At 38.7% G+C, this 26,661-nt stretch overlaps 1 protein-coding gene across 1 annotated transcript; it reads right to left on the bottom strand.

Moving 5' to 3' along the window:
- Window positions 1-1,409: 1,409 nt before the first annotated feature.
- Window positions 1,410-26,416, bottom strand: LOC141110654 (potassium-transporting ATPase alpha chain 2-like). Its single transcript, XM_073602132.1, has 23 exons — window positions 25,928-26,416; window positions 21,465-21,590; window positions 20,437-20,496; window positions 19,626-19,829; window positions 19,422-19,535; window positions 19,188-19,322; window positions 18,952-19,069; window positions 18,352-18,620; window positions 18,063-18,261; window positions 17,772-17,881; window positions 16,194-16,328; window positions 15,234-15,426; window positions 14,908-15,083; window positions 14,362-14,495; window positions 14,123-14,273; window positions 12,704-12,872; window positions 12,363-12,517; window positions 12,144-12,267; window positions 10,374-10,519; window positions 9,143-9,276; window positions 7,488-7,589; window positions 3,935-4,026; window positions 1,410-1,576 (listed from the first exon to the last, which is right to left on the bottom strand). The coding sequence occupies exons 1-23, from the start codon at window positions 25,937-25,939 to the stop codon at window positions 1,548-1,550; spliced, it is 3,087 nt and encodes a 1,028-aa protein (XP_073458233.1). The 5' UTR covers window positions 25,940-26,416; the 3' UTR covers window positions 1,410-1,547.
- Between the last annotated feature and the right edge of the window lie 245 nt (window positions 26,417-26,661).

Raw genomic sequence — 26,661 nt, 5'->3', positions numbered from 1 at the left:
AGTGTATTTAACTGCTTGATGGGCTTATTTTGTGCCTGGCTGGTTCACATGTATGTGTTTTGGAGGCCCACATTTGCGCAGGCACAGCAGCCTATTCATTTGAATGGGCTGCCATGCCTGCGTTTCTTGCAAAAAAATGTGCATGCATCATGTAATACACTGCGCACACCTATGCCCATTAAGCAGTGAAATACAGCACTGTCTGTCCATTCTGCTTTTGCACCATGTGACTTGCCTGCAGTTCCTGCACCGGCAAATTTGCTGCATTTTTAGATGTTTAGGCCACACTTTTTTTAAAACACAGTGCGTTTGTGTGTGCAGGAACTGCAGGTAAGTCGCATGGTGCAAAAGCAGAATGGATTTCAAGGCCACGGCATTTTTAAAATTCTGTATGCACCTTTTTTTCTGCTGGAAACGAAGGCATGGCAGCCCATTCAAATGAGTGGGCTGCTGTGCCTGCGCAAATGTGGGCCACCAAAACACCTACATGTGAATGTGTGATGTGACAATGGCTGCAATGTAATTGGGGTGCTGTGATGTGTAAATGGGCACTATAACATGAAGGGGACTAGTTTGACTTCATCAAACTAGGAGACACAAAGCAGGATTTACCTTCCAGCGAACATTAGAAATTAGAAAGCTGAGATCCAGCATGTGAAATCATTGGCACTGGGTTTACCGTGCAGCAAACAGAGATTAGGCAGCTGAAATCCAGGTGAAAAATAATTTTCTAGTACCTTTTTACAATATTGGAGCTTGGGCCAGATGACACTTAAAAGTTCAGACATAAGTTGCAGCAGAGGTTTTGTAGTAATAGTGATCCAAGACTGGTTCATTGTAATGAAAGTGTGCTGATCCCTACTGATAGAGTAGGTGGATTTTCTTACCTGTAGCGAAACCTATTACTTTGCCGAAGGTCTCCTCAGACAGCTCTGGTGCATACTGTGAAAGCTCTGGCCGGTGGTCCAGCCTGGACACTCAGTAGCCCAAGAGGTCCTTATTTTTGAGAGTGTCTGCATCAGCCCTGAACCCGATGAGGATGCACTAGGCAAAGCACATGTGTGAATTTCCCTGGCAAACAGCAGCCAGCAGGTTGGTGTCATGGCCCAGTGTGGCTCCTGTTCCCACAGGGATACATGCTTCTCTGATGGGTTGGGGGGGGGGGGACGCTGCTGGTTCCTAGGCAATGGCTCCTACCCCCATATCAGCAAGTGTTGAATTTGTTAAATCGAAATGACACAGTATTCATGTATAGTTGGGGAACTGCAGGTTTTGCACCTCCTAGGTTTCTGCACCTTTATATCTGTCTCTCTGCCAGAGTCACTTTATATTATGAATACAAGCCACAGGAACTGTCAGTATTGGGTAATGAAGATATATACACTGTCAATCAAATACACATCAAGGGCTATATTTTAAATATTTATTTAAAACTTTATATTTACAGCATAGTAATGTACAAATTTACAGTATGTGGAAATGTGCAATATGGAGGGGTTTTTCAGATGAGAGAGCCAATAACGGGAGCTCCTAAAATGACTGGACACTTAATAGTACAATTCTTTTTCCACCCAACCTGCAAAAAAGAGGAAGTAATTAATAATCAACCCTTAATTTGCATATCACAGTTTTGAAGCCTATCACTATTCAATATTCTTGTTACTGGTACAGTTACAATTATCTTAAATATTTAACCTTGGGACAGTGATAAAACAATTAATCCCCCACACTCTCCCAGCTGATGAAGATTTTACTGTTTGTTTATCTAGGAGTCAGGATATGATTTAACAGAGATTATTACTTTCCTTTCTCCACAGTCCCATGACAGCCAGTGGTACAGTTTTCTGCTCTCCAGCACCTTCATTTGGGTGGGCATTCCTACTTCATTTCATGCAACATAGGACCAGCGGTGGCCATTGGCCTTAAATTGGGTGGGCATTCCTACTTTCATACAACATAGGACCAGCAAGGGCCATTGGCCCTGCATTGTATAGGATGATGTGTCGAAGGAGATGGGGAAGGCAGTTGGACTTTATCTTATACAATGTAGGAACAGCGGTGGCCATTGGCCCTGTATTGCATGTGATGATGTTGGCAAGGGGTATGGGGGTCGGAGCAGTTGAAGATCATAAAGAGTAGCTTTGCGGGATGTCACAACCAGAAACAGTGAGGAGAAAGACTGCAGGACCATGCATTAAGGTATTAATGTTATACCTTCCCCTACTGGTGGGATTTTGACATTTTGATGTCTTGATCTTGTGGGATTGTATAATTTCCTAGAACATCAAGCAATACATTCTTCATCTATTTGTGAGGAGGGGCACAATTTATTTTTTCTCAGCATTGCTTGGAGTTAGGCTTTAATTCACTGCCTATTTAGATCTCCTGTCCTAAGGCCTCATGCACACAAATCTTTAAAAAAAATCCTCTTATATAGGCATTGATCTTTTTCAGCCTGTAAAAGCACCTCTGTGTAAGCTTATTTGTCAATGCACAGCCATTGGTTGAGAGCACGTCCCCTTGTTGGAACAGCAGGGGAGATCACTGTACTAGCATTGGATTGCTTCCAGCTTACAAGCTGGAAAACGAAACACAGCAAGGGTGCGTTCAGGGGACGAGCCTAAGAGCAGAAAAAAATGCTATTCGTGTCTAAACGCTATGCACTTAAAGTCCATGCCTGTTAATGCATTCCAGTGGCCAGAATTACTTCTTATTCTGGCCAATGGAATGCATTAAAGCTCAAACTCTAGTCTAAATGCGTGTGCACTACACAGCTTTTAGCACGTTTTCTTGGTAGCTTTTTCCTGCCAGGAGCTTTTACAGATACCCTGGGGTTGATTTACTAAAGGCAAATCCACTTTGCACTACAAGTGCACTGCAAATGCACTTGGAAATGCAGTCACTGTAGATCTGAGGGGAAGCTCTTCTGATTTTATCATCCAATCATGTACAAGCAAAAATGCTGTTTTTCATTTTCCTGGAATGTCCCCCTCAGATCTAGAGCAACTGCACTTCCAAATGCACTTGCAGTGCAAAGTGAATTTGTCTTAAGTAAATAAACCCCTCTGTGTGCATGAGGCCTTCAAGACGTGTTTCAAAAGTTAAGCTGGCCACACGGTTTACAGTTTGAATGAACAATCTCATCATAATATTCTTTTACAATTCATAACTATGAATGTGAGGATCTTCTTAAACAATAAATTTAATTTATATCCAATCAAGTAGTCCATCACACTCCATAATTGTTTAGTTTGGGAAAGACGTCATGTCTATGGCCAACTTAAAACTGTACCCATTTCTTTTACGTAGTTAATCTGGTTGAAAAAAGACACAAATCCATCCAGTTAAGTTGTGGATAGCACAAGTTTTCCAGAAGGTAACTTGTTCAAATTGCACATTCATGATTTTGATGTATATAGTTGTCAGAAGCGAGACTCTTGTGTGAGAAGACCATGATGGAGGCAGCCATCCCCTTACTTGTGATCCACATACTAGTTCTAAGCAATGAAGCTGAGTCTTTTTTTACCAAGTCACTGCCCCCATAATTTCCTGTATGTGGTTTACAAGACAGAGAATGGCTACTGCCTTCAGAACTCATAAATTAAGATGGTGGACCCATAACCTATCCAGTCATGGCGCTTCTAGAGGTACCATCCCTATATCAACTTTGATTAAGACAAGCATACACTCCATCAAACAATGGAAATAAGATGTGGGACTTTTATTGTACCTCACAGAAGGATATGAAATATAACATACTGCCATCAGAACCTTTACTGCAGATATGTTTCTATACTTTGGACATCATAAGTGCTGCTGACTAAATGATTTTACTAAATATGCATCAGCTCTAAACATTTATACTTTTGACCTGGTGTAATGACAATAGTTTGCCATATTTTATGAAGCTTTTGACTATTTGTGTTGTACTTACTTCCAGGCATTCTCCTTATAAGCAGTTTTCTAATTTCATCATAAACCAAGATCAGGACTGTGTATTCAATTCCTACAAACCAATACTGAACTCTGTAAAAGAGAAAAATACATTCAGGTTTTGATACTAATAAAGCTGAAGGAAACGGCTTTATACCCACTGTGCATGTATTTGCAACCTGAACAGTTTTGAAAATACAAAAGAAGATCGGGGCCTCTAAAAGTATCACGTGAATCCAACATCCAGAGTAAATAGTGCTCACCTTTGCATACAGCCAAGAGAACACGTATGTGTAATCACGATAATTGGACTTGTAAAAAAAAAAAGAATAAGGGAAGTTTCACCCCCTAGCAGAATTAAACTCTCTCAATCAATATTATCTATTTTTAATCTCGCCTTATGCTGCTAGAATTGGTAAATAGATAGGAAGTTTATATTATATTTACTTGTAACTTTTTTTTTTTTTTTCTTCAAATGGTTTCTGGCCTAGGCCAAAATATGTCATACATCCCAGGAGTCCTCATGGACATTTTTTTTTTTCTTTCATCTGGAGGAGGTGCTTTCTCAGCTAAGCAGACCCACCTGCCTGAGCTAAGGGTAGATCGGCTTCAGGAAGTAAATTCTACATGAATCATCTGCCCTTAATAAAAATGGCTGCCTATACTAGGCAGATGTTTTTCAAGGTGATTTCTCAACAAAATCATGGAGAAATGGATGGATGGGCGAGTTTGCTTTGAATATCGAAAATTAATTCGCGTTTTAAGTATGTGGTGCTCCGATATGGTTTAGTTCCACTTTAGTTGTCCAGGATTCTACAATAGACAGTGGTGGTATTTTTTTTTTGAATAGGATAAAAATCACTTCTAAGTGTAACTGTTTGGATACATAATAACACAATTAAAGCGGAACTAAACCTTTCTATCCTTTTCAGCCAAGGAAGCTTAACCTCAGTTTGATCTGCAAGTGCCATGGTGCTACACATGTGATCAGTTAGGACACATTTGATGGTTTAAAAGTTTGGTTGAGAACACAAGCACTTGTGACAGCATTCCTGGCATTCTGAGAATGTAACAGTTTTTTTTTTTTAAACTGTTAAATCAATGGGTTTAGTTCCGCTTTAAGGCCCCGTTCACACTTGAGTGTTTTGTAGCTTGTAGCTCAAAGCTCAACAAGCAGAAACATACTGATTTCAAAAGCCCTTGTGCACATCTGAGTGTCCTGTCACTTGTAGCAAAATGGCTCAAAAAAGTATATGAGCTACTTTTCGGGCAGAATTGAGTATTTTTGTTCTCATAAAGGTCAATAGAAACTCCTAAAAAGCACGACATAAGCTTTTTTTCAAGCATTTTCTGCTCAAACAGCAGTTCTCTGCGACTTTTTCACTCCACACCTTTTTAGCTTTAAAAAACGCCTGACAAAAGTTGCAAAAGCGTGCAATTCTGCTTAAAAAAAACGCTGAAAAATATTTGCAAACATGACACTAAGGTGTAAATGTAGCCTTAGGTAGAAATTAGTGTTTTTGTCCCCATAGTCTTCAATGAAAACACCTAAAAAGTGCGACAAGCTTTTTTGGAGCATTTTGTCATGTGTTTTCTTCACAAACAGCAGCTCTCCACCCCTTTTAGTTGAAAAACACCTGACAGAAACTGCTAAATTGTGCAACTCGACTTTAAAAAAATTCTGAAAAATGGTTGAAAAAAAAACGCTTGAAACCGTGACGCTCAGGTGTTAGCTTCAATGAATGTAGCTTCAATGAAAATGTTCACTGATGAATGGCCATGTTATGGCACTAGAGCCTCATAAGATAGATAGATAGGGCTCGATAGATTTAAAAAAAACACAATTCCACTTGGATACGAAAAACTAAAACCCTGACTTTAACCACGTTCCGCCCATGGGATGGGATGGTGTGGCTTTCGTCCTGGGTGGACAACATATGACGGCGCACCCGAACGCCCAAGGAGCGATAGCAGCAGTGCCGTGTTGCTAAGATGATCTCTGTGAAGAGCCGTGGCCGCGGCTCTTTAACCATGTGATCGGCAATCACAGCCGGTCACATGTAAACACGGAAATGCCGGTAATCAGCTCTCATCTCCTCACACTGACAGTGTGTGGCGAAGAAGCCAATCAGTGGCATCTCCTCACAGGGGACAGGGGGACACTGGGACATGTAATCAGGGCACTGATTTCAATAAAACGCCACAAGTGATCATCAGTGCGGCATATTGGTGCCACCTCATCAGTGCAGCCTATCCTTGCCCATCAGTGCCACCTCATCAGCGCACATCAATGAAGGAGAAAAATTACTTAATTACACAATTTACTGACAAACTAGGAAAAAAGATTTTTTTTTTTTTTTTTTCAAAATTTTCGGTCTTTAAAAAAAAAAAAAAATGTAGTAAAAAATAAACCCAGCAGTAATTAAATACCACCAAAAAGAGGCTCTATTTGTGTGAAGAAAATGACAAAACCTGGTTACAGTGTAGAATGACCGCGCAATTGTCATTCAAAGTGTGACAGCACTGAAAGCTGAAAATTGGCCTGGGCAGGAACGGGGTGAGAGTAACCTGTAGGCAAGTGGTTAATAAAATGCAAAAAATAACTCTACACTATTCAGTCCAAACATCACTTAAATAAGTGTCCTCTCTACCATATGAAAAGGTGAGCACTATTTACTCTGGATGTTTGACTTATTTAATAATTTTAGAGGTCCCCCTATATTCTTCTGTGTTTTCAGTACTATTTAACCCCTGAGCGGGATCACTGCAGCAGCTGCCTGGGAGGTTTACTACTGTGAAATACGGACCTAAGACTGAATTATCATGTTCCACCTGGATTTCCAGGGGTTACGATTCTATAGACATTATTTGAAACAGACAAAAAGAAGAAAGGAGGGCGCACCGACCTTGTGCATTACCAAAGATAAAATTTATTTATAAAATAAATAAGGAGCAGGGAGAACCCCCTTCCTCAGAGCCACAGCAATGGACCATTGCTGTGGCTCTGAGGAAGGGGGTTCTCCCTCGTAACGCGTAAGCAGTTTGCGATGCCATCTGGTTTCTCCAATTATCTGGTCCAGGTTACAGGCATCTAGAGATACTGTTCGCATTTGTTGGAGTATCGATAAGCCTTGTTTTAAAGCTCGTTTTTGTGAGTATAATTCTTGTTATATTTTATAAATACATTTTATCTTTGGTAATGCACAAGGTCGGTGAGCCCTCCCTTTTTCTTTTTGTATGTTTCAGTTCTAAGGATACCCGTTGTTCTGCGGAGGGCAGCAAGACCTACGACATTCCATTTACTTTTTTAAGGGGGTTGGCCGCCATCTACTCAGCTGACCGGGCTCCCGACCGCAGGAGATTGTATTGTATTATTTGAAACAGACCAGTGTATTATGTAACACTGTACATTTAATAAATAAAGGGGTATATATTACAAACTTCAACCAAAACATGTACAAAGCCTGTGTCCAAAAACAGCATAAGCTTAGAGGAAAAAGGTTTGGTGACTGCAGTCTCTAAATATGTGAAATCTTGAATTTTCTGGTACTCACCGAATATTCATGAAATGCAAGGCGTCGTCCATTCCAGGGACATAACACATGAATAAACCAATAGCAACTTGTGACAGTAGTCCCCAAAATATCATTTTATTCCTGTGGACAAGCGAGCAAGGGTAAACAAATAGTTTCATAGTCTGCACACACTTTTTATGGTAGAAAAGCATAACTAAGGAATAGAAATTAACAACTAGTAGCAGCAAATAAACTAAATTTAAGGCAAGATAGCAGATTAGGGGTAATTAAAAGAAAATGTATGAACAACTGTGTAATATGGGTGCCTGTATTCTGGATTTAAATCTGAACTCCATTCAGCGTTCAAATTTTAGTTTCATATTTCCCCCTCCTCTGCAGAGCAAGGGTTAATAGCTCAGCTAGTCTAGGAGGTGTATAGAGATGAGAAATACGTCATTTCTCACTTTTGCAGGATTCACCTTTGCAATACGACCGTTCCTCTTTACTGCTCAACCAGTCATGACAATGCCAAACCAGCAAGGAGGTTATGGGTCCACCCACATACTAGGTGCAGATAGGAGAGCGCCACATATGGGGGACAGGTTGGAGATGAGCGCCGGCCAGGTTGGCGAGCAATATGTTAGGTATTCCTCTACACTACAGACCCCCTAGAATAAACAAGCTATTAAGCTAATTTTGGGTACCTAATAAACATGCTATCCAGGGGTGAGGGTGGTGGTGGAAAACATTATGAACATAAAACTAATAATTGTAATGCCAACTGGAGGACAAGGATTTACTGAAAACTGTTATCTCCCTTTGTTGGCTAATATCTTATCAGTTGTTAAGAGAGAGATAAGATGAGTAATTGGACTGACCCACTGGGAGGTCTCTCTAGTGGCTAATGTAATAAGGCTGCACAAATGTGGAAGAGCAAGGAATCAAAAATGAGGATGTCCTCCAACAATGATTTTAAGGTAAATTCTGCAATAATAACTCACATTGCTGAAAATATACTATGCTTTTCTTTTAATTGTATTGTTTGAGACTCGTTCATATATTACACACTTGTCAGTAAATTATCTGAAAGCAGCTATGGGCTTGGAAAACCAGCAGCATGTGGTTCCTCCATGATACAAAGTGGTTGAAAAACCCTTCCATATACCAAGTGAAGTGACTGGCCTTCAGGTGATACACAGAGATGAAACAAATTATTCTACATAAGTTGTACCTGTTTATCTACAGACGTTTGTCCCGTACATCCATTGAAAGTGCACAATTTACACAGAATCTCTCAGCTCTAAAAAGCAAGGGGGCGGGGAACTGAAGTTACACTCAGTGAGAAGAGCTCTGTGAGCTAATTGGAGGGAAGGGGCGCACCCCCCCTTCACACAGCTCACAGGAACACAGCTGTTAATCACAGGCTGTGTTCTTGAGCTCCCTTCTGTCACCTTTTTTCTCTTGGTGTCAGGAAAACTCATAAGTGACTCATGCTGATAGCAGAGGAATGTGGCAGCAGACAGAAATGACACTATAGTGCTCTGGATTATGAGTACACATTATAGGAGGATATGCTTTGTTTATTTTTCATGTCTGAGGTTTACAACCACTTTAATATCCGGGGTATGAAAACCTCTGGCTAATACTGTAATTTCCCAATGAAGAGCACAACTAGACAGTTCACTCATTGTTACCTGAAAAAGTTGCGTGTAAACAGGGTATTTTTTCTTGTCTTTCGGATCAGCGTGTTCATCATCTGGCAAACAACAATACTAATAAAGAACCCTGTGTATAAATACCACTCCAAAAGCAGGCGCTGTCTGAATGTCTGTTAAAGAAACAAAAAGGACATGTTCATGGTTTAAATTTTCAGGCTTCACTGCCCTTGAAACACTATGGGGTTTCTGGTGCAGCTCTGCCTGATAACCAATCAGTTTCAAGGTTTTTTTTTTTTTTTTTTTGTCAAAGCTTAATTGAACAACCTGAAGTTAGAAGCTGATTGGCTACCATGCACAGAGACACAAGGTTGTGCAATCTTCAGCCTCAGTAAATCAACCCCACCGTTTTCTAGAACTTGGTGCTGGTTCCGCGCTATGCGATTTTAAGCCCGTTCATTTGAATGGACTGAAATTGCACTGGATTGTACTATAAGTAGCGCATGCACTACTTTTTAAAACGCATTGAACCGGATCGCACGGTATTGTGCTACCATACAATCCTGTGCATGCAAATCCACTGCTTGATCTGCATTTGGGGTGTCATTAGGATTATATTTAATACTTCATATTCCCATCGCACACATTCCTGGATGAGCTCTCGAATTTGGGTGCTGCAACAACAACCAGCTGGATACTGGTTCAAGTCACAGTAAAGATATTTGCCAACACATCATGGAATGACATAGCGTCCAATTTAGGTCATTCCATGGTGTGCTGGCAAATATCTTCACCATTAGGATTATATTGACACCCACAGCTGATCACACAACTTTTTGAACATGGTGCGGAAAACAAACACACAGCGTGGGTTTCCCACAACACCTTCTGGTGTGAACGAATCTTTAAGCTGACCATACACTGAGACCGTTTTGGCCGATCCTCGATGAACTAGATGAGATGCGCTCTGCGGGAAACCCCACTCCATAGAACTTTTGACAAAGTAGCCTAGTGGAAAATTTTGGGCTGAAAAGCAACCAGACACAATCGTGCAGCAGGGCAATTCGACCATCTGCTCTGTTTGGCATGCATGGAAGAATCTGTTTTTATTTTTGAATAAAAGAAATCTAGTGCTTGGGCATCTTCAGAGTGTCTTTTTTTTTTTTTTTTTTTTTTTTTTTTTTTTTACTTCTAAAGCATTAAAACATGAGAGATGCTGCACATGGCCAGTGTTTTATTAACCATAGAAATAAAATTTTTGGTTCCTTACCCATTCTTGTCCGTAACTGTCCACTAGATCGTTGATAGTCTTGTCCTCCCATGTGACTCGAAGATTAATAGTGAATGCAGGAAGGAATCCCTGTTCAGCCAATATGGTAAAATAATTCACAAATCCAGCATACGTTTCCATTGCAGCTGTAACCGAAGAGGAGTGAGTTATGAGTTACTGAGCATGGTTGCAGACAAAATATTCTAGGATTCTATTTCATTTTTGTTGGACAGTCCTAAAATTTTGCACGTATTATATGACAAAGTACATAGAGGTAAAAATACAATGGTTTTGGTGGTGGCAGCGTTTTGGATCAGAGTAGGTTATCCCAAGCTATGGATGAGGTTAGAGTTACACAAAGGTCCCAAAGTTCATGGAATTTAAGGGGACAGTTTCTCTTCCCATGCATAACTTTTCACATAGTATGATCTTATTGATAATGTCCACTGGGCTATAGTAGAAGGTTTTACTGGTTTTGAGTGTATCTCTAAGAAATATTCTAGCAAAGTTGTGGCCAACGCTCTTCATTTAGTATACCAGACAGCCTTCGGGTGTACAGGGGAAACAGCGTTGCATTAAAGTAGGGTGGAGAAACAGGTGCCCAGCGCAGTTTGCGATAGTTAGGGTTGGGAACCTTGTAATGAAGAAAAGGCAGTGCGGGTGCCCAAGTAGCCACTAGAGCCAGTGCCAATAGCATCTCAGCAAGTCTTAGGGAAGCAGACTATGCTGGGCTGTAATGGGTTAAGAAGTGTGTGTGTGTGTGTGTGTGTGTGTGTGTGTTCTCCCCCACCACGTGGCTATACATGTGGAGGATAGTTTGACCAGCACATGGCTAGACTGCAACTCAACAGGAAAATGCATGTTGACCACCTACTTCCAGAACTCATAGATCACCAGACATCCCCAGATGCGGTGCATAAAAATCTGCATGGGGTTTAGTACATCATATGCAATTAGGGGTGGCCATAAGTTATATTTGATGTAATTGAACAGGGAACAAATAGGTTTAATGATCAATACATATAACAGAGTGCAGCGCTGGGTTAGTGCAAGGAATGAGCCTATACACAGATATCCCATATCAAATGGAATGCATCGATGTTCTTTGGTGCCCAATATCGGGGTTATAGTGCACAGCTGCAGGTTATTTCATTATTTAATTAGTATATATTTTCATTCACCAAGCGCAGATATTATTTTACATTTTTAATGAATAATATACATTTGAATCAACTTGTTTTTCGTTGCGGGTGAAACCAACATATGGGATGAGCAAGTATTCTATTCCTCTCTATATGCAGTTGGTTTTAGGGTTTGCCTTTAGCCATAATGGCTACTGAGATTTTATCCAGCTTAGTGTGTAGCAAGTGGGTGTAAAGAGTGGAAATGAACCCTTTTTGACCTTGTAGCTGCTTCAGGGTTTTGCTAATTATTGGCAACGGTCACTTATGTGATGCATACTAGCACATTATGCCATTATCTTGCAGGTTTTTTTCCCCCAGGGTTTACTACCGCTTAATTGGCACTAGAAGGTGCTGTCCTACATATTTCCATTTTAATAACAGACCCAGATGTTTGTACATTTAAGGTTTTCAGATACAAACACTGGATTGACAATAGCGGTGTAAGAAGTAGCAAATGCTAATGGGCCTGTTCTGATTGGTATTTCTTTTCCTCTATTAGAACCATTTAAAGTATCATTATATTGTTTACAACTGGTTTACAAATTCATGGTCTCATTACTGGGACTTTCTTTTGAGGGGGTCTTACCTATGTGGAAATAGGAATAGCAAAGCAACTGCATGTTCACCAGTCGATCCTGGCGAGGGTTTCGTGGTTTTCTTAACATAATGTCATTTTCTGCCTTTTCATAAGCCAGAGCAATGGATGGTATCTAAGGAAATGTGAGTAAAGTTGTAACATTAGAGAAAGAGAAAACACAATTATCATCCTTAGTATGCCCATATTGGATTTTCTTCCTAGACTTACAATGTCAGTGCCTAGTTCAATAAAGAGAATGGTGATGGTTCCAAGTGGCAGCGGGCAACTGAGAATCACATAGACCATAAAGGGGATCATCTCAGGAATGTTCTTAGTCACTGTATAGGAAATTGACTTCTTCAAGTTGTCGAATATCAACCGCCCTGTAAGAAAAGATTAATCAAATTTATAAAAAAAGTTTACCAGATGCAATTTTTTAAAATTGTGGTAATCTGGATTACAACCTCAAGGGTTGTCTTCCTGGATTGAATTTTATTGGAATTAAAAAGATTTTCGCATTCTGGATTATTTTTGTATGACCTTCTGATATTATTAAACTTTTTTCTTACCTTCTTCTACACCAGTCACAATTGAAGCAAAGTTATCATCCAGCAAAATCATGTCTGCAGTGTGTTTGGCAGCATCTGATCCAGCAATTCCCATAGCAATACCAATATCTGCTTTCTTCAGTGCTGGGGAGTCATTCACTCCATCTCCAGTAACAGCTACAATATTGCCCTAAAAATGATAGAAAACACTACTTAAAGTGGAGTTCCACCCACTTTTACAACTCTTCAGCATCCCTCACTAAACTGTGCACTGTAAACAAATTGGATATTTTTTTTTTTTTTCTCAGCACCTACTGTATATCTGCTGTATTAATCACTTCCTCCTCCCTGGCCGTGGCCCATCGCATCATTTCCTGTTTGCAATGCCTTCTGGGATGGGTCGGCAACTTCCTCTGAAACTGCCGTTGCTATGGAAACCTGACCTGAAACCTATTACACTGCTTGTGCTGCACTGAGCATGTGTGAGATCTGCAAGGATGAGATCCAGGAAGAAATACAGTCTGGCTTCAGATGCCCACACTTAAGATGGCCACGGCCTGCTGTAAGTTTATAAAATAACAAACTACTGCTATAAACTAACAAAACAGACCTTAGTTTACAGACTAACTTTACTAGAATACATTAAGCTTGTGTATTATAGGGGTATTTTTATTTAAAAAGTATCATTTCGGCCGGAACACCACTTTAAACAGTGCTCTACATACTCTCTTTCATCACTCATACATTCTGTTATAGAAAATATTTGTGGTTCTAGAGATACATATAATTCTCCTCTATCATTGGTGTTCCTTACAGCATGCCCCCAGCATGTGTATTTTAAAGTATATGTCAAGGCTAAATAAAAAATCTACAGTAGATCTCTGCAATACATGTACATTCCCACATGTTTTATTTATTTAAATACCCTAGAAGTACAGAACAATACCAGTCGATCTGTCAGAAATGCACTTAGCTCTCTATTCCTGTTGTGGGCTGACAAAACACACAATTTTTGTGAATTGAGCAGTGTCAGCCCTGCCTAGTGTCTTTTGTTAAACTGCTCAAACACTCCCACTCTCAGATAAAAGGCAAATCATTCTGTAGTACAAAAGAACTAGAAGGGCTCTAAAAGGGAGCAAACAAAAGCAGTTCATGGTTTTCGTACACTGTAATATCTCTGTCTGATCACTTGTTGCACAACATACATCTTGTAAGTAACAAGTCAGAGGCAGATCAATCTATGTAGATATGTATTAAACTTTTTTTCTTAGAGATGTCATATTAAGCCACCCAATTTAATTACAGAATTCTTCCTAAATATTAAAACATTTTTTTAAACATGACATAAATCACTGTGTGGCTTGCTTCAACTTTTGTTTTGTTTTTTGCCCCCCCATGTTATCCCTATTTATTTTTCTTTAGCCTTCTTCTCCAACTTACTAGTCTCTGACACCCCTCAACAATGAGAAGCTTCTGCTGTGGCGATGTCCGTGCAAATACAATTTCTTGGTGATATTTTAAGATGTCGTCCAGCTCATCAGAAGACATTTCAAGTAGTTCTCCACCATTCACCACAGCGGCATTAGCATCTCTGCAAGTTGCAATAGTATTAGATGTTAGTTGGGGAAAGTAAAATTAGGGATTAAATTGGCTGTAAAGCGTTAATAAGGATTACTTACCTTGGATTAACGCTTTCAATCGGGACTCCAAGCCTTTGCGCAATGTCTTCTACAGTTTCCTTGTCTGAAATAATGCCTACACTTTTCGCAATAGCTTTTGCAGTAATTGGATGGTCACCAGTCACCATAATAACCTGTTAGGGACACAGCATAGAATTGTTTTCACAGATATTTTACAAGAAAATTACTGAAATATCATTATAGCTTTAGGCTGGGTTCACAACATTGCGAATTGGATGCGATATCCCCACATAAAATTCACAATAGCAGGAGATTTTGACTGGCTCTCTATGGAGCCGGTTCACATATCTCTGCAATGGTTCCGGTGCGTTTTGCACAAAAGTGCTATGCGTCTTTTGGCCCGTTTCAGGCCCGAATTCAGCTCAAAATTCAGGCTAAAATTGGACCTGAAACGGTGAACCAGCACGCACTGGACCCCTGCTGTGAGCTGCATGCGGTTCATATGTGAACCGAGCTTTAAAGGTCACCAGCATTGTGAAAGCACTCAATGATGAAAAGTGAGGCAATCATCAGATGTGTCAATACCTTAATTCCAGAACTGCGGCACTTCATGACTGCATCAGGAACGGTGGCACGAGGTGGGTCAATCATAGAAATGAGGCCAACAAAGCACAGATCGTTTAGTGGGAAGTTTCCACTTTCTGCATCAAATGGGTATCCAGGTCCATACTCTGAAGAGGAAAGCAGCAACTGACAGAACCCTGTGAAAGAATAAGAAATGGCCTTTAAAGAACTCATGCTTTAGCAGATACACATAAAAATGTGAACAGTCCATAGACAATCTTAAGGGATTAGAATATCTCTCAAAGAAACAAACCAAATTCCATGATGAGTTGTGCTTGTGGACTTACCAAGAACTCTTTCTCCTAGACTTCCTAGATTCATATATGCTTCCTGAAAACATTCTTTCATTTTATTATCCAGTGGTAATTCTTGTCCTCCAATCATGATAGTGCTACATCTGTCTAAGATGCGCTCCGGTGCACCTTTCATCACCATCAAGAAGCCTTTCTCAGTAGGATCTTCTGGGATGTGGATAGAGACCTACGTGATGGCAAAAAAAGTAATCTGATTAAATTTGAACTTTTCCTTAGTCCAAAAATTCAATGGTGAGGACTGAAAGACAAGGAGTGCTGAGAAGAGGTGAAAGTCTAATAAATATGACAAAGACAGAGTGATGGGATTATGACTAGGAATAAACTGCGGGTTCCTATGTTGGGACTGAAACAGCCTAACTAAATTAGTGTTTGAATGAGCCAAACCTCCAGCTACAGTGGAAAGAGATATCTTTATCAGTGGTATTACTACCACTGCTAAATGTGACAGCTTCCCCACAGGCTGGTTGTCAGTAAGCTGGTAGCCGCTAACATCCTAACCACCAATGAGTCAACCCCTGCCCGGCCCATTCAGCAGATAGACTTAAGATTTCCAGCTGACAAGTCATTGTAAACAAAGGGATAAGGTTAGTGTAAAAATGGGATGGGGTCTCTTCAATATTTGCACAAGACCCTTTGGGGAATATTGCATTTTTAATGTTTCGGTTTAAGCATTATTAAAATTGATGCTCCCTGCTAAATGGAATTTTTAAAACTTTTTTTTCTTTTTTACTTTTGTACATGTTCTCCAGGGCAGTTCCCACCCCCATGCCATTTACTGTACTGATTTCTACGATTCTGCTCCCATTGCTTTCAGTGGAGTTCAGCATTCAAACTTTCACTAAGTTCGCCAACTTACCCCGAATCTGAACCTGAGACATTTGGCTCACCGCTAATAAAGTAGAGGTACATTTAGACAGCAGAATAATCACTTACTTGGTACTTATTACTTGAGTTGAAAGGAATTTCAAACACTTTTTTATTTCTTTGCCTAATTTCAATCACATTCTCAAAGATTTGCTCAGTAAACTTCAACAACGCTGCTTCTGAGGCATCTCCGTTGACTGTTCTCTGAATGGGAAAGTTGAAAATAAATTAGCCTTTTTTAACCTCCCTGGCGGTAAGATTATTTCAGATTTTTGATGCTCAAAGCAGTACAATTGTTTTGCATGGAAATCTGGCATTTTTATATTGTAGGCCTGTAATTACACACACTTAAATCTGTCCAAACAAGAGTCTAGTAGACATCCCGGGTATGATAAAGTTTAAAACATAAATTATAATAAATAACTATAAATATAACAAGTTATTGAATATTTTTTTAAATTATTATATTATGTAATCAAATCAAAAACACAGAAATGTGCTCAGTTGCAGAATTGTCACTGTCATTACTTGCAGTGTTTGATGACGAATTTTCCCACAAATTACTATCACTTAATTCTGCAAGTGATTCTAATTTATTATCGCTGTTTTCTAGCTGGTCTAAAACCGCTTTTGATGTAAAGGGACGGTTTTGGTTGCTATGGACAATCTCCAGTTTCCAGGCAGAAAGAGCAGTATATATAAAATATAGAACTGCATGCAGGGCACTGGACAAACCACTAGGGACAAAAGGGAGGTGAAATTATTTGATACAGTAATGTAATCTGTAAGATTACAGTGTACTGTATGTATTTTGTGTTTTTCACTTTTTGAATTTGGCGCCGTGCTCCGTCCCCGTGTGTCGCAACGCTCGCTGGGAACGGAGCCTGGCTCTGTGATGAATCAAGTGGAGACACAGCCGCCGAACACAGCAGGGAGACATCGCAGGATCCTGGGGACAAGGTAAGTAACTGTACCTGGATCCTGTGATGTGATCCTGAGTGTGGCTCGGGGTTACCGCTTTTGGTACTGAAAATCCACCCCGAGCCAGACTCTGGAATACCGTCAGGGAGGTTAAACTAAATAGGGGAGATATACTAAAACTGGTGCAGCTGTGCATAGTAACCAATCAGCTTCTAACTTTAGCTTGTTCAATTAAGTTTTAACCATAAGCCCCCGTTCACATTGGGGCGATCTGACATGTCAAATCGAATGCCAAATAGCAGCCTATCGCCTTCAACGGCACCGTCCGAATCAGTGCGATGCTGACTTTGCGATGCCGCACCGATTTCCAAAAGTAACTCCTGTACTACTTTTGGTGACTTCAGGGGTGATTTCAATAGAATCTGTGCATGAATCTGCACAGATGTATTTCAAGTTACCCCCGAAGTCGGACTGAAATGCAGCTTTGAAGATGTGCAAGTGCACATTTCAAAGCAGTGTTCAGTGTGAACGAGAACTTAATTCTAGACGCTGATTGGTTTCTATGCATAGCTGCACCAGATTGAGTAACCCCCCCCCAATGTGTCTGATGGTAGTGCAATCACAAAGAACTAGAAGTGCACACTTGGTAATCACATTACAAAAAAAATTGAAGTTTGTAAATGCTATGTTTGAACATGTTCCATGTATAGTGCTACTCATACTTACTTTGCTGATGGGAACATCCTCCTGACCTCCAATGAATTCTGCCCTATTGCACAGGGTGGCGACTCTACCTAATGCAGACCAGGTGGGTGAACTCTGATCAAACATTTCGCCTAGAGAAATATATAGTTTACAACAGTTACACATTGGACATAGTCATGTTTTATATAAACATAACGTATTATGTGAAGTATATTTTCTGCATCGTGACCACAAGCATAAGGTATAAAAATTTAAATGTTTGCTGATCTCAATTCCAGCTGGTATTGTTTAAAAGTGGAAATGGGGCCTTACCAGTGCAATCCTCACTGGTATCCGCATTGTGAATGAATTTATCAAACCACATATGTGCCACAGTCATACGGTTTTGTGTCAAGGTGCCAGTCTTGTCAGAGCAGATGACCGAAGTAGATCCAAGTGTCTCCACAGCCTCCAGGTTCTTAACTAAACAATTTTTCTTTGCCATACGTACTGCAGTAAGAGACAGGCAGACCTAGGAGGAAGGGCAATAAGGGTTATTGCAAAAATTGTAATATGTGAATTAAGTATCTGTATGGTAGGTGTAAGCAGTACTCATACTTACAGTGACCGTGCACAGTAGACCTTCTGGTACATAGGCTACTACGATGCCGATGCAGAATATAACAGAATTGAGAGGACTGTAACCCATAGCCAATGAAATGATAAAGAAAATGACTCCAACAAACACTGCAAGAAAACTAATTATCTGGACAAAGTGCTCAATCTCCAGAGCGATAGGTGTCTTCTGATTTCCAACTTGTGAGGCCAGGGAAGCAATACGTCCAATTACTGTACGATCCCCTGTGTTTATGACCATTCCACATGCTGCACCTGTAGATGAGAATCAGTTTCTTAGAGGCTGTTTGAATGTATAGTTTGATCACCTAAATGCAACTTTTAGGTGCTGACATTGGGAGTTTTACTAAATCTGGTGTAGCTGTGCATAGTGACCAATCAGCTGCCAGGTTTATTGTCAAAGCTTAATTACGGTAAACAACCTGAAGTTAGAAGCTGATTGGTTAATATGCACAGCTGCACCAGATTATGTGTACCAGCTTTGGTAAATTTCCCCCCTTGAGCTAATGTCAAAAATGTTGAATTATAAACGGATTTGTATGGGTTTATCACAAAAGTCAGGTTTGTATAGAAGCCTAAAGCTCACCTTCCAAACAGGTGGTAGAGTAAAACCCAAGGTTCTTGGTCTCTAGGGGATTCTCATGTGTACAATCCACACCCCGAGGTTGTGCTTCTGACTCACCGGTCAGAGATGAGTTGTCAACCTGTGTAGCAAGAATAACATATTATTTTGGTTGCTTATGGTTGTTTTACTTGCTTCATATTGCTAGCCAAGAAGCCATAGCTTTTCCCTATCATTGTGTAAATTTCCCAACTCCTCACCTTGCAGCCTTGGCAATCCAGTAGGCGCAAATCAGCTGGGATTTTGTCACCTCCTTTTATAAAAACGATATCACCTACAACAAGCTTCTCCGCTATTATTTCTACACGCTTTCCATCCCGAAGAATCACGGCTTGCTAGAATGACAGAGGTGCAGTTTAGGAACCAATCTCACCTCCAGTGTATCATTGGTTTAAGTTAAGAAATCAGTTAACTAAACGAGTGGCCTTTCATACCTGAGGAACCATGTTCTTAAAGCCGGCCATAATGTTTGTACTTTTGGCTTCTTGGTAGTACGCAAAGAGGGCGGTCAGCACTACCACTCCAATAAGAATAATAGCCAGCCAGAGCTGGAAAACAGAATGTTTGATTTAGTGAGGAACAGAAGGCATATTGAAAACAAAAGGCATAAACAACCTTACATTTGCAGTTATGCTTACATTGTCTTTAGAAACAGCGGGATCCTGTGCAACTTGTAGACCATAAGCAAGGAAACACAAAGCACTCGCAATCCAAAACACAATGGAAAATCCACCAGCCATAAGCAGCAGAAATTTGACAATTTCAGGGGTTCCTTTTGGAGGAGTAAGTCTGTTTAGTCCATCCCGAGCAAGAATCTCCTCAGCGCTGGCAGTGCTTAGGCCCTGCAACAAACCACAAACATATGTATCAAAATAAAATAAAACAATCGGAACAATGAAAGATTATATGGATTATTGCCTCACCTCTGCAAGCTACCATAAACACATACAGGAGGTGGACAAAATTATGGAAACGCCAGGTAAAAGAACTAAATTGTTACCTAATATGGAGTTGGACCGCCTTTGGCATCCAGGACAGTCTCAATTCTCTTGGGAATTGACAAATATAAGTCTTAGATGGTGGATAGTGGAATCTGATACCATTCTAAATGGAAAATAGTTCCAGTTCTCACAAAGATGCCGGAGGCAGAAAATGAGCCCAACGTTTACCATAGTGGCTCTATGATACTGAGGTGCAAGACTTCGTCTGCATGCTTGTCAAACCACGATTTGACAACACCAGCTGTGTGAATCGAAGCATTATCGTCTTGGCAAACCATGTAGTGTTGGCATATTTTTGTCCAACCCCTGTACATTACTTAGTTACAGGTCTGTAAACGCTCAAAACCCAGTTGCTTATCATTATTATCACTAATTTAACAACTAAAATTGTGTTTTTGTAAGTGCCATAAGAATCAGAAAACAGAATTACAGCTCCTTTTAGGCTTACCTCCTTAATGTTCACGGAGTATTTCCTCTCCAGCTCCTCTATACTTAAACTGTGGTCTGTCTAAAACAAAAAATTTCAACAACAGTGTTAACATTCTGGTCTGTTTCTCAGAGCTAATCATTAAAACTTTAAAAAAAAATCAGGGGAATTAATGTTTTTTTTTTTTTTGTATTTGTTTTTAGATCAACAGACTTCTACTTCCTACATATCAACACTCAATTGATTAAAAGTAAAGTTTTGTTTTTTAGAATGACTTTACCTTAATTTGCTTGAAGTGAAAAAAGTTAATTAGGCTGCCATAAATTTGGTAAATCTCCTGAGGTGGATTTACTAAAACTAGAGGGTGCAAAACCTGGTGCAGTTCTGCATAGAAACCAACCAATTCCAGGTTTTATTGTCAAAGCTTAATTGAACAAGCTAAAGTTAGAAGCTGATTGGCTACCATGCACAGCTACACCAAATTATTTGCACACTCCAATTTTAGTAAATCAATACAGTGTGATTCTGTTGATCTTTAATCATGTGTCACTTGTTTAAAATCGGTAGTAAACTTTTTTCCAAAAAGGGCCCCTGCAGTTTAATGCCGTAATGTGCTAGTAGGCACCACATACTAGCACATAATGGCAGACTTACCTTACAAACAAAGCCCTCCAGTGGTGCGCTGTCACCACTACCAGTGGCATCCATCTTCATCTGGTCTTCCTTCCGGGTTTGCGTACTCCGGCTTGAATGGGCAGACCGTGATGATGCCTCTCCCATTTGGCACGGTGCTCTGCATTGCATGGCACATAGAGCATCACTATGCATGTGTCGGTGACATCCATTGGCTATTGCCAATGTGAATGGCTCCTAAACGATGCACATTTAGGACATATTCATTGTATCAACAGGTAAGCCTTGTATGCTTACCTGTAGGTACAAATTTGAAAAAAGTTTACTACCACTTAAAAGAAAACACTTTTTTTATACAGTATGTACAATTGAAATAAACACAATAGTCCAAGATGAAAGTTTCTCATTTAACTTACAATTTCCAGTTCCCTTTTGAGGTTTTCCACTTTCTTCTCATTCTTCTTGTCTTTCCTTGATTTTTTAGGTGCTTTCTGGTTTCCTGTACCATCTTCAACAGAGATGGCGTTTACATCTGGGGGCTTCTGCATAATCAGAGAGAAAGATAGCAAATGTCTTCCTATCTAGGTATGCACAGAACTTGCGAAAAACAAATCCGGAGACTCTTTACTATAAAAAAAATTTCACATACCGATAATAACTCCATAATACATCTGAATGTTTCTAAAACTAATTTATATCAGTATTTGTACCAGCAGACAACCTCTGCAAGTGAATAAACAGTAAAAACTTTTAAACAAGCCCTCATTTATCTCTGTATCTGTAAGCATTGTGGAGAAATGTATTTGTTATGAATATGTCTAATTGAAACGGTATTAAACCCAAAAAATGTATATATTGCAGTTTACCAATTCTTAAGGGGGGCGTTTTGGAGCTTAAAGCTCCAAAACGTGGGAGGGGGAAAAAGCTATTATTCTCTATGGAGCTGGTTCACATCTCCACTCCAAGTCGTCTGAAGCTCAAAAAAGTTCTGGAGCTTTTTTTGTAGCTTGATTTGAGCATTTTTGGCGCATTTTTATTCTCACAGAAATGCCCCAGTCACACGTTTTTGTGCGTATTTGCACGATTTTCTGCTCAAATGAAAAAAAGCAAAGAATAAAATAGTGATAATATATGAAAAAATAAATGTAAAATAAATACACAAATTGCTAAAAATCATCATAAATAAAATAAAAATATGTAATAATACATGGATAAATAATAATTAACCCCTAACCTTAAATATTAAATATTATGATTAATACTACTACTAAAATAACAAATACCCAAATCCGAGCAAAACAAAGAATTATGAATAATTTATTTTGTGTTGGGGTGTTTAGTCAGAGGTTAATTGTTTATTGTTACTTAGGATTAACTTATTGAATTTATTTATTTGTGTAGTAGTAGTAGACTCCTAACCCTAAACTGAACTTTAACCCCTTAGCCTAACGAAAAAACATTATAATAATAATAATAAAAGAAGGAAAAGCTGAAATACCCAGCAACAAATAGTTTTCTCTATTGGCTACTAAAAATGCCAAAGCTCAAAAATGCCGTAAAAGCACTCAAAGACGCTACGCTCAGGTGTGAATGCAGCCTAAATGTGGTGTCAGTCTGGGGAGAGGGTAGAGTTAGATACACTTGAAATTTTAGATGGACTGGACTAACAAATTAAGGCCCCTTTCACATTTGTGTGACCTGAAAGTCGCATGATTTTGCTGCGTCTTGAACCAATGCCCGTATAAGTCGCATCAAAGTAATACAGGGACTACTTTGAAGTCACACAGATATGAATGGTACTCATTGAAAATCATGGAGTACGATTTGTCATGCGACTTTGCAATCCCCAGGACAAGTCGCACAAGTGTGAAAGGGGGTCTCAAGCTATATTCCAGCTAACAATTTTTTAACAGCTACAACATTTTGTTTTTCCTTTTTGGGATAAAGGTTTAAATAAAAGCTGATCATTTGTAAGCACTCCTGTCAGTGGTAAATGGGTTGTTTCCACTCTCAAACTACCACTTTTGCTGGACAGCTAAGTCTGTTAAAGGAAGTTGAAAAATATCAGACTTAGGCTGGCCATACATTATATATACATTTTCTTGTACAATTTTCCTTTAGATTTACCAAAACCATATAATATGAGGTCACACTTAAACACTTAAAGTTTGCAATGCAATCGGGCATGCCCTTGTACTACATAGTTTACAGTAAATCTAAAGGAAATTGTGCAAGAAAATTGTGTAATGTATGTGGCAACTTTACTGGCAGGATCACCAGGTGAAAATAAAGGCAAAAAAAAAAAATTCAGCCACCACAGCTGCAATATTAAATATTTTTGCTTTTTATAATACTACTCATACTCCTTGAGCTTGGAGAGCCTTATGGATTTTGGAACCCCTGAATGCTTTGCTTTGCCAAGGCACAAGCCCAATAATATCAAGTTAAACTTGTCTCCTTTTTCTATTATAAGGTGAATTCTGGCTGCAAAGTTTAAATCAGTTTAGTTACAGAACTTGTTTAACTTGTTTTGTTTCTACAGAGTTACAATTAAATGCATTAAAGTCACTAAAGAGAAACTGTCACCTACAAAAGAACATATACATGAAGATACACATTGCATAATTTCAATTGTTGCATATGTAAATATATCTCAAAAGTGTGTCAGTGAAAAAAAAAAGTCTCTCTCTCTATATTATATATATATATATATATATATATATATATATATATATATATATATATATATATATATATATATATATATATATATATATATATATATATATATATATATATATATATATAGATCTATATATATATATATATATATATATATATATATATATATATATATATATAGAGATATAGATATATATAGAGATATAGATATAGATATAGATATAGATAGATATCTATATATCTATATCTATCTATATATATCTATCTATATATATCTATCTATATATATAGATATCTATCTATATCTCTATATAGATATATCTATATATATCTCTATATAGATATATCTATATATATATATATATATCTCTATATAGATAGATATATATATAATAGACAGGCACACGGAAATCGATGCAAAGATATAGTCAGCAGAAATTACATGGAAATCCTGTAAGAATTAAGACTTGCACCCCACTGTTGCCTTTGAGGCTATTCTATTAGTTGGTCTTTTTTTTTTTTCCCACAAATTTGGAAGATTTATGGGAAATTTTGCAATTTTGATAAAATCTTGATCTTTATTAAAGATTATTGAAATTTTGCATTTTGATAAAATATGTTGAAACTATTAGGAAAAGCAAAATAAAGTGTTTTGTTTTTTTTTTTGTTTTTTTGTGGTTGTCAATTGTATTTGGTTTAAACTGGCTCCAGAGGGCTAAAAAAAAACCCATTTATGCCAAAAAATTACCCATCATTAGCTACTTTATTTACATTTTGTTGCACAATCAAAAAAATGGACAAAAAAAAAAGTAAAATGAAAATTAAATGCAACAGTACATAAATCACAATAAAAATAAAAGGAACACTGATTTAATAACCCATACTGCTCTAATGCTCCATGCACACTGTCTTTAAAAATCTCTGCTTCACAGAAGTTTTGTGTTCTGCCTCTAGAAGCATCTCAGTGTTATCCTATGTGTCCATGTACATTAGGATGTTTAGAGGCATATTTTGAGATCAACGTTTAGAGGCAGGAAAAAAATGTGATTCTGATTTGTGTTTCTGCTTGGAGCTACTGGCAGAAAAAACGTAAAACTCTCCTAAACTCTCCTAAACTTTGTACAAAAAATGCTCTATACGGGGCATTTTTTACTCCAAAAAGAATATTTATTTTATTTATTTATTTCAGGTACTTATATAGCACCATCAATTTACGCAGCGCTTTACATATACATTGTACATTCACATCAGTCCCTACCCTCAAGGAGCTTACAATCTAAGGTCCCTAACTCACATTCATACATGATAGGGACAATTTAGACAGGATCCAATTAACCTACCAGCATGTCTTTGGGAGGAAACCGGAGTACCCGGAGGAAACCCACGCACACACAGGGAGAACATACAAACTCCAGGCAGGTAGTGTCGTGGTTGGGATTCGAACCAGTGACCCTTCTTACTGCTAGGCGAAAGTGCTACCCACTACACCACTATGCCGCCCATATAGATGTGGTGTTTTTTTTTTTTTTTTTTAAACTCAGTGTGCATGGAGTCTAATCTCTACCTCACTAGTCCAAGTAATCGCTCAAAAAAAAAAAAACAACAAATTTTGGTAAAATGTGTTAATCCGTATGCGAAAAGCAAAATAAAGTGTTTTTGGTGGTTGTCAATTGTATTTGCTTTAAACTGGCTCCAAATGGTTAATCTTTTTGTGCCTAAAATAAATAGCCCATCATTAGCTTTCTTATTAAAAAAAAATTTCACAATGAAAAAAAAAAATGGACATGAAAAAGTAAAATTAAAAATTAAACACAACAGTATACAAATAATGATCAAATACACAAAAAAGGAAGAAAAAAAACCCAGACCATTAAATAAGCCAAGCTACCGTAAATATTCTTTCTAAAAAAATAAAAATAAAAAGCACAAAAGAAAAATCCTAAGCAGCCTAATCATTACAACTACAATTTTCAAACTTGCCACTGATTTCACTGTGAAAATGATCTCATACAAATCTATTCACTCATCCCGGTTTATGAGTATTTGCAGTTTTTTATTAGTATGTGCAAAATCAAATTAAAAGGAACGAGCTAACAAAATTGCATTTCCTCTTCCATTGCAGTAATATTATACACAATCGGTGATACTCTTTATTATCCGACATCTAACTAATAAGTGTTTTAATAAATTGTCTTACCTGGGAAGACATGATGGGAGGTTGGGAAGGGTCTGCAGGTTGCAGGCAGCAGTTCAGTGTCTGTGCAACTCCTGGATGAGAAGACTACAGTAGAACAGGTAAGATCACCTCCTCCCTGGTATTGCCTAAAGGATACCATAGTCTGGAAGGACCAGACTTTGGAATTATATACTGTTTGGCCCCTCCCCCTTTCCACAGCTCCGCCTCAAGGTAGAGTGTTCAGTACACCTATGATCAAGCTGTACCAGGTTTTTTCCAGATAAACCAGTATGTCTTTTTTTTTAAATGCACTCTGTACAGATGCTGTTCATCTTTTTTTTTTTTTTTTTTTTTTTTTTTCACTCGTGGCACGCAGAGTACACTGGAAATGTTATTTTTGCAAAGGGTACAAAGAAATTTGTGTTTTGGGTGAGCTGGTCCTTTAGCCAGCACAGCAAGGAAATTTGTGAATGAGCCCTTAAAGTGGAACCAAACGCCCCAAATCAACGTTAACCACTTTAGCTCAGGAAAATTTACCCCCCCCCCACACAATGACCAGGCCACTTTTTGCTTTACGGCACTGCGTTACTTTAACTGACAATTGCGCAGTCATACAACACTGTATCCAAATAAAAATGTTATCCTTTTTTTTGCCACACACAGAGTTTTCTTTTGGTGGTATTTGATCACCACTGTGTTTTTACTTTTTTGCGCTATCAACAACAAACCTCCGACAATTGTGGAAAAAAAACCCA

This window comes from Aquarana catesbeiana, linkage group LG10, assembly GCF_042186555.1.
Source record: "Aquarana catesbeiana isolate 2022-GZ linkage group LG10, ASM4218655v1, whole genome shotgun sequence".
NCBI lineage: Eukaryota > Metazoa > Chordata > Amphibia > Anura > Ranidae > Aquarana > Aquarana catesbeiana.
This window is presented reverse-complemented; position numbering and strand designations above follow the sequence as displayed.